Source organism: Thunnus thynnus, chromosome 18 (genome assembly GCF_963924715.1).
Source record: "Thunnus thynnus chromosome 18, fThuThy2.1, whole genome shotgun sequence".
Lineage (NCBI taxonomy): Eukaryota > Metazoa > Chordata > Actinopteri > Scombriformes > Scombridae > Thunnus > Thunnus thynnus.
In genome coordinates this window covers 28505279-28515032 of record NC_089534.1, presented here as the reverse complement: position 1 = coordinate 28515032, position 9754 = coordinate 28505279, and the positions used below count along the sequence as shown (strand labels likewise).

Genomic DNA, 9754 nt, shown 5'->3' with positions numbered 1-9754 from the left:
CCAACATTTGGAGTAAATCAAAGAATTATTAAATAAATATTATTCATTTTAAGACTCAACCTATTTCATTGTTTTCAGATTTGAGCAGCTGAATACCAGTTTTTCATTATTTTAAATTGCATATAAAAGAAGCAGACCAATGCGGAAACGTTTTTTTGCAATAATGCGCATGCGCCGTCTCAGAAGACGAAAACAAACCAACCAGCCAGTCAGCAGTCAGTCAATCACTTCCTGTTTACGTTTCCACAAACGACGTCACGCCGACATCTAGCGTCTAACAAACAGTTTGAAAACCGAAACAGTAGATAACTTGAGAAACAGGCCATAAATAGTTTCATCTCCATCTGAGCTTCTTTCCGGAGCACCGGGGAGAGTGGACGATTCACGGTTTCAGCTGTCCTGCTCATATTTGAGGAACGAACCAAGCTAGCCGGGTTGCTGAGTTAAGCTAACGTTAAATTGGTAGCCGGGAGCTAAATTAGCTAGCGAGTTAGCAACAGAAACTCAATAGCACTTCATCATTAAACAGAGTGCTCGACGTCTCTAGATATGGAGAATAAATATAACCTCAAGAGTCCAGGTAAGCTCACTTGTAAATGTCATTTATCTGTTGTTCTGTAGCTCTCACCGAGTTTGCTAGAGATGACTAACACAGCTGAAACCCTCAGTTCACTGTTGACATTCCTCAATTATTTAACACACAATTGAACTTTCTCCTTCAAAATGACATTTCGACATTTCTTCTGATACTAGACGTACACTAAGTTTGTAACTTGACTGTGCTTCCTCATGTTTGTGTTCGCTGGCTTATCTCACTTGTGAACTCTGTATGTAAATGTCTATATGTATAGTATTCTGAAGAAAACGGTCGATATTCGTTGTACAGTATTTCTACAGGAATAGTACTGGCATGGCTCTTGTCTTGGGCTTAAAGAGACTAGTTTACATGTAAAGAGTACGTGGTGCGCTTAGTTGAGGACACGTCTGCTTGTGTAGCTATAGCCTTATCAAGGATGTATTTCAGTTGGAGCAGAAACGAAGTACTGTGAGTGTTCATTTGCAAGGATATTCATTCAGTAGATGGGTTATTTTTCTAGCAACAAGTGAGTCAAAGCAGTATCAAAACTCCATATGTTTCAAAGCAACATACTGTTTTTCTGTGTTTAGTTCATCTAAAATGAGACAGCTGATGTTCTCGTGTGACTAAATGGATAAAACATGGCAACAACACTGTCAAGGTTAAGTTTTCATTCACTTAGGCATTATGAATGTGAGCCATATAAATTGTGATAATGCAAGAAGGTGATATGTGTGGAAGATTCTGTCTATATATTGAGGCTATATACAATAAAAAGTAAAAACTTTTGTCTGTTATGGTCTTCCGTGAGGTACATATCTGTTAGTAGTAGCAGAGTATCCCTTAATGTTGCCCTGTGTTAATGCTGAAACTGAAACTGAACAATATTAGCATTGTAGGATTACTGTGCTAAAATAAGACAATATTCAAATCACTGAAGTATGTAAGTAACCAAGACTTGTTAAGGGCCTCAGTGGCTGGTACATTGTTAGACAGGACACTCATATTTTAAATAAGAAAAGACAATAGCTTTATTCTTCTTGAAGGTGCAATAAAATACACTCACTAAAGAAGAATAGAACAAAATAAAAGTATAAAAAAAACAAATGGAGGTTCAACCTACCGTTTATACTTTTATCAATGAAAATACAAATTTCTGGTTCAAATGTTTCAAATTACACAGAATCCTATGCGTCCAAGCTTATCAGTTCCTCTTATCGATGTCCAGGCATGTGATGTTGACGGAACAAAAAAGGTGGAAGTCAGCTGAGAGGGCAGTGCAGCGTCTGGACTGTCTACAGTGCACACATGCTAACTTCAGCTATCTTGTAATTTATCTTCAAAAAAGGCAGTGATTGCAAGTATTTTTTGATTTAATGAGTAAATTATTACTTTTGGTCCACCAAAGAAATGAGAATAGAAAATAAGAAGAAAATAACTTGGTGCTCAGTCTGTTCACCTCAAAAACATTGCACCCATTCAGTGTCTTGGACAACGATGTCTTTCCCCAGAGCTAACTGCGCAGCAGAGAGGCTGCTCTCCACAGCGGAGCACTCCACCTCCCGCTCATTTTGTTATTCTCAAACAGACTGAAGAAATTTAAAATTAATTCATTCATTCATTAATGCAGTTAACTTTTGGGTGTGGACCATTTATCTTATCTACCAGTTATGTTTCATATATTCATCAGTATGCAAGATCATTGATGAACAGTGGAGATAATAAAATAGTTAAATTGACACTGAAACCCTCTGTAGGCCTATTATTTTCCACACTGAAAACTGATCAGGAATCGATAATGGCATTGGTATCAATAAAATCTTAATTCCCATCTTTAGTACTGATAGGTACTTCCACGTTACTATATTTCCATGTATATGTGTATTGTATTCCAAGCATATTATGAATATATAGTATGAGTTGAAAATGAAAGAGAAAACAATGAATGAACTGTATGAATGTGTGATCATGCTGCAAGTAGAAAAGAGGGTAAAAACATTAGAAACAGGAGTAGAAACATTGGATTGAGTTTGAGTGCAGTGTCCAAAATTAACTTTTTTACTGGCCAAAATAATGAATTTCCTTTTTGTGTCACATAAACATTTGTTTCAGTACATTTCATTGAGATAATAAGGTATGTTGAATACAAACTTTAAGAAGAGGCCTGAGCAAAATTAGAAGCAAAATGATCTTAGTTTGACAGAAGAGTACAGTTATAGGCTATGATAATCAATACAGCTGTCTACACCGCTTCAGGGCGCATAGCTGTGACCCGAAGTGTAGTTTTTAGGCTTCAGGTCTATTTTTCTCCATTTTACATGCGTAACTACAGTCATTGTGATTGGATTGCATTTGGCACTTGGCGGGTGTTATTTCGAACCCTGGATATATGATAATAGTGCAGGATAATAAACCTTGTCAGTGAGAGCTGTACATGGACATGAGTATTCCAGTCAGGTTTGTGCATGTTAATTTCATTATCCTTTTCAGAAATCAAATTAAACCAATATCCCGGTTTTGAGAAACCTGAATATGCAGAGACACAGGCGGAAATACATTTGAAATGTGACACTTTTGTTTCTATTAGTGTGTCTATTACCACCTATCAAGTTGACAAAGGCAAATCAAGCAGAATGATAAATCCTGCGGTAAATCAACTAAACTGCATTCATTTTCAACTGTTGAGGTAACTCAGTCTTTATAGACATGACTCAGAGTGGCTGAGAGGTCGAGAACTCAAAGACACACCTGGATCTGCACAATGTATCGCAAAATCTAGACATAGAAACACCAGAGAATAATTACACTGATTACAAGTTTCATCCATAAATACATTCTGTGCCTATTAAGGAAGCAAGTAACCAAAAACATTGGAAACATGTGTCACTACAAGTTATGGAAATAATTGCAACAAAAACAGCTGGACTCAGCTTTTCAAATCCTCCGTGCAGATCAGACTCAGCTGTTGGGGGGGAAAAACCCCAGGAGGTAGACTGTCCATATAATTATCTTAAATTATAAATTATTGGTTCCTTAGATTTGTGACGTAAGAGCTGCCTGACTGAATCTGTGTTTTTGAGACTGTCCTTGATACACTGCAGTTTCAAAGCGGAAATGCTCTGCCATGGCGTTGACTGCTTATTTCGCTCCTGATATGTCTTGTAGCGTGTGAAAAACACCACATGGATGTGTTAACAAGACTTGCTTTTCATTGGGGGGGGTCTTTAATGTTTGCTCTACAGCTGTACAACTCTTTTTCTCCAAGGACACACACGTAGACATACTGCAGACACACACAGGTGCTTAATTCCCCCGGGCATGCATGATTTGTTTGGAGCCATTGAGTTGGAACTGGTGAGTCCAGTTTTCAGTTTTGATATTGAGTGTCAGTTATTGTATCAGTTGAGCCACCTTTACTGTAGTTTTTTCTTCATGCATATGTTCCATCACCAATTCATTATCTGTTATAGAACACATTAGAATAATACACACTCATTTAGTTAGTTGAACTTTTCACAATACAAGACAATCACACAAAACAATCATCACAGACTGTCAGTGTCTCAGAGAAATGAGTGTATCTAACTTAGTTATTCTGCAGTTCATTCCAGTAGTAACTGGACACCAGTCTGTCCCAGTTCAGCATTGACATGAGAAACTTTCAAAGCTACCCTATCCTGTGATCGGCTGCTCATGTTACTCTTATAATAGTCATGGTGACAGGTCTCAATGTGTTTTATTATATGTTCAAAAGAATAGGATATCATAACAGAAGTTTTCTGAGTCTGGCTGTTCAAAACATGTAATACAATATTTCTTCATCCATTCCATCCAGTCATCCATCCAGTTTCCTATGACCTGCAAGCTGATTATTCAAAATTATATTAGTTAGGAAAAAAGTTATAATTCATGTCCATAAATCAGCTTCCAGCCCAACAAAGCAGAAATCAGCTGGTGTAGTGACCATTTGTGAAGAATATAAATAGTTTTACTAACTTAATAACTTGCATCATCAGACTGACTCTTAAGGTGAACATAAGAGCTCTTGCTAACGTTGGTTAACGTCTTACTTAACTTTGCTTTAGAGATGCTCTGTTTATTTTTAGCTTTTTTTTTAACGGGCCCATTTCCACCAGCACTCTTGGAGAACAGGCATTGGCTGACTATGAAAAGAACCCTCAAACAAAAGTTGTGATCAACCACATTAAGAGATCTACAGTGTGAGTGCAGCAGTGATATTATTTCCTCTAAGGACAAGCTACATTACATTCAATGGCATATACAACTGACTTTCCAGTGTTTCCCCTATATTTGTACAGGCCTGGCGGGCCACCAGGCCAACAAGAACCTCCCCCATTACAAAAAAAGTTCTTTTTAATGCCAAAAATAATGCCAAACATCCATTCATTCTGTAATCAATGGCGTTTGGGTGCATCTCTGTGCAGTGCAGTTTCGAAACATGAGTCAACCTCTGTGTCATTGCCTGGGGAAGTCTTGGTAGCATAGCTGTTTAAAGGAATAGGGCAGTGTGTAATGTGCGTAGTCAGTGAAATGTGCGAGCGGCAGAAAAGTGACAGTAAATGTGAGCAGGGGAAAGGGTTAGCATTAAGTTGTCAATCTGGCACTAAATGTATTGTAGAGGCTACAGTGTATCAGTTAATACATGCTGCAGCTTCTCAAGACAACTGCTGGAAGAGAGAAGGGGGTTAGCCTCTAATTGAGCAACAATAGGTTAGCCTAACCTGACGAAGCTAAACAGAGAATGAAGAAATGTGTGGCTGCTGAGTCTCCCAACTTTTGCTCAGCAGCCCCCCCCCCCCCCACTCCCTTGAGGCTTCCACCACCACCCAGAAGCAGTCAACCTAGAGGAAAGACATTGCTTTCCTTCTGCACACTTTGGATATCACTACCAGCAAATGTAGCTTGAAGGTAGAAGCACCCATGAGGTTCATTGATAAATACTGAGACTGTGAACAGGCTGTTTTTAAAGTGGTAGGAGTATGAGTGTACACTGATGCAGTGCCTTTGACAGCTGTTTCCATTTTGAATCATGGCTTACCTTTTGTTTTTCTGTGCACATCCCTGATGATCACATTCACTGTGTTGTACGGTTTATGTTAAATTTTAATAACTACAGTTAGTGCAGTGTCTGGTATAAAATGTATTTTATTCTACCCTTCCTCACTGTACCTTATCGCACCCTAGCGTTTTCACTAAATTGAGGAGCTGACTCAAAGAGTGGGATTATCTGTCTTTTGTGTTCCTGGCTTTACCTTTTTAGCTGAATGTAGTGGAAGCAGCAGCAACAATAAAAAGTGCTCAGACTATGGAAGAATCTCTTCCCTCCCTCATCTGTACCTGTCACGTATTTAAAGTTGGCTTGTTATTACGCAATAGTGTCTCCTCTCTCCCCTCTGTACCGACTGTGAATCATTCCCGGTGGCAAACACTCAAAAATGTGTGTTACATAAGATGATTTGGCATCCAAGGATTATCACTCTATTGCCTTGGGCCAGTGACCGGACCTCTGCGAATGAAACATAGGCCAGAGGCACTTGTGTGGGAAAGGGCTTTTCCTTGTCATCTCTGCTCACTGTTACCGGAAGGAAGAGCCAAAAATGGGCATAGGATATGAAACTCAGCAGGGGATATGGAGCACTGGAGCGCCTGTCACGGTGCATCCAGGCACGGGCAGGGACAGTGATGTACTGAAATCTGGAATGCCTCCTCGTCCCCTCTCCTCTTCCAACTCAGCATGCTGAGGAATTACAGTACATTCATATTGGATATATCTGCAGCACATGATTTTCAACCAGAGCAAATATTTGCATTTCATCCAGAGCAAATATTATTTCACATTAATGTGAGAGCATGAAATAGTGTGACCTTCATGTAGTGAGGTGTAGTAGGGCTATGGAGGTCTGGGTAGTGGATGGGGTTGGATGGACCATTTAATCCAATATTGGTGTCGGGTGCCAATACTGACGTAATTCATTCATCTGATATCAGTACTGATCCACGTACCAATCCAGATTCAAACCAGGACCCTTAAGTGTACTGCACTTTCATTCACGCGCACCATAGGCGTTTCATCAGGATGGGGGACAATTATTTCAGTGCTTAGCAGCTCTCAACACCATGGACAGCGCCTCAGCAGATGAAAAATGATGTTTTGTCTTCCAAAGTCCACCAAAGTATTTGTCAGTGTGCATGAGCGCAAGCTGCTGGCTACATGGCTGACTGTGACACATTGTCCGCCAGTTGTTTTTTTTTATTATTATTTTTTAAACAAAGGAAGATACAAATCTCTTCGGGGCCTATAAATAACTTTATGGGCTGTAAAAACCCCCGTTGCTCTTGTTTGGCCATCTTAATATGATCTTTCATCATTTCAAAATGTACTGTTGTCAGTGTGTGTAGAACACTGCATTTTCGTTGTTGGTTACTTTACAAAGGAAGGAGTAAACCTCCTGGAGCTCTTTAGACAAGACCGACTCTCTCTTCAGAATGATGGCTAACTGTTAGCATACTGACTGGTTCGGTCAGAAAAAGCCACAAGCGTCATAGGTTAGCAACAGCCTTGACAATGACACATTGATTGATTGACACACATACAGACAAATCAGTGCTCAGTTCAGACGTGGTGCATTGTTTATGTTTTTATATTGGGTTAGGTAATAATGAGTGGGACAGAACATGATAAATGTCTATGTAAGCGCTGAAAACAAGTATAATATAATTATTATTTTGACTCGGGGCACCCAGCTTGAAACTGGGACAATTCTGGACAATTCTGGAATGGGACGTCTGGTATTTCATCCAGATATTTGTAGCAGGCAGGCAGAGTGTGTCCCACCTGCAGCTCAGTGGCAGGCTGGGTAAGGTGCACTGGCATTGGGCCGCTGCAGACAGCAGAGCCCATGGTTGCAGCCGGAGGCGGCCATGCCACCGCCATCCCAACGCCATCCCAACTCATAACAGCTGCTAGTGATATTTATTTCTCTACACAATTCTTGCACTTTTATTTCAAATATTCACTTTAAAAAGCTTATGAAGGAGTTGTCAATTTGCCAGTTGATATTGCCTTGCTGTGCACTTGATTTTTTCAAGTTTTTCAAAACATTAAAGGAGTTGCCATGGCAATTTGTACTCCTACACCTGTTTGTATGAGAAGCCTACTTAACCTAACCCTTGTGTGGTTTACTACAGCCTCATGTAACCTTACACATAATACCACCACCAACAACAACAACAATAATAATAATAATAATCCAGAGCTCTGGTATTGGTATCAGTATTGATATCAGCAGATATCCAAATTCAGGAATTGGAATCGGATCAGAACTGAAAAAAGTGGATCGGTGCATCTCTAGTGATAAATGAGGCACAGAGAATAGCAGTAGTATCACACCTGAGTGAATATAGCAGAAACAATGTTAATATATACACACGTTATGTTTTACACATTATACTGATTTAAATCTGGTGATGTTTGCTAATACTGTAATACTTTTGTCATGCAGAGAAATTGTAGGAAAACTTCCCTTTAAAGAACATGTCAGTGAACATAATCTGGGGTTTTGCAAACACCAGTACAATACAGTTGCCTTTTCTTCTTGTGGCCACTGACCTTCAAGTGTTTTTCACATATGTTAGAGGGAGTGTTGACAGTCTGTCAAGTGCTCCAGTCCTCTTGTACCCCCAGTGAGACAATCAAGGCCAGCTTCAAAAGCTGAACATTACCAGCACTGACAACAAAGCATGTGTCCAAGTGATTGATTATTCAATAAAGGGCTCCATAGCCCTATTCCCTTACCATTAGAATGGCAACTGCTACTACTTCATCATTCACCAAGTACACCACAGTAAAGGAACCCTCTTGAAAAGCTGGTGTCAAGTACATATTAATATTGTGCGCACACCCGTTTAATTAATATTCAGCAATCATAAAGGGCACATGAACTCAGAATACCCAATCAGCCAACTAGAATAAATAATAGATGTTTTGTCTTGCTACCGCACTACCTAGTGTAAAAAAATAACTTGCTACTGGAAACGTTATACACTATTCAGCTGCTACAGGTAAGCTAACATACTGTTGCTTCTTCTCTCTGCACTAGGTGTTTGTTGACAACCTGTCTGATTGTCTGACTGCTCATATTTATTACCTCATCAGACTTTGTTATAACAATGTCGCCATTTTTCCAATTCTTAGTAATACATAATCAACAGGACAGATATATGGGCCGATCACAGATCACTGTTATCACAGATATACTGTTAATGGCATGCATGTTGGCCAATAAGAAACAAGAATTCTAGAACAGAATGTCAAATAAACATCAAAATGTTCAGCTCAGTACGTTTCTTGGTTTTCAACAACCAAATTGAGAGGAACCTTTTCATAAATGTTTATTTATATTATGTATTTATGTAAAAATATCAAATATTGGCCGATACATTGTTATAGGATTTTGACTACAAAAATAAGACCTAATGTAGAATTTATTTTTAAGGATAAGTTAATAATAGAAGTTATTTATGAATTAACCAGACTGATGGACAGCCAGGTGGTTAAGTAGGCAGAGTGATGAACAGATAATTTGACACATGGAGATCAAATACTACCCACTGAGATTTGATCCAGACACCAGGATATCATGTCCATGACCCAAAGAGCTTAGCAGTGCCACTGGCCCTGCCATCAAAGCTGGTGCTGCCAGCCGAGATACTGGTAAATGAAGCTCTGAGCTCATTCTGCCAAGCGGTACATCTCTCATTCTGAAGTGCCTGTACAGCCCCGATAGCCTATCACACCTGAGCGCTCCTGATTCCTCTCTGCAGGCCACTGATAGATTCCCCAAGTGGGAAATCATGACTAACTGGTGACCAGGAAGATGGAGAGGATGTTTTAACCTGAATAGCTTTTAGCTATATAGCTCTGTCAGTCTCTCCATTTCTCTTCATCTTCCCGTCACCCAAAAGTGTCTCTCTCTTTCTGACCCCTGCCACCAGCATTTTCAAGACTGGTGAGATGTGTAAAACTTTCTTTTACTTTAAGACAGAAAAAAAAAGTACTTGTTTTAGGACACAAGATGAAAAGTGTGCATGTACAATATTTAAACAAAAGATAAGATGAACAGCGTAATGCATGCTGTACAGGATGTGGAGAAGGAG

The 9754-nt window shown here is 39.4% G+C and overlaps 1 protein-coding gene across 1 annotated transcript in view; it reads left to right on the top strand.

The window, feature by feature from the left end:
- Nucleotides 1–211: 211 nt before the first annotated feature.
- ube2j1 (ubiquitin-conjugating enzyme E2, J1) overlaps nt 212–9754 on the top strand; it is a 48817-nt gene continuing 39274 nt past the window's right edge. Inside the window, exon 1 of the mRNA XM_067571614.1 lies at nt 212–580. Within this exon, the coding sequence (XP_067427715.1) occupies nt 550–580 (31 nt within the window). The 5' untranslated portion in view covers nt 212–549. The remainder of the gene's footprint in view (nt 581–9754) is intronic.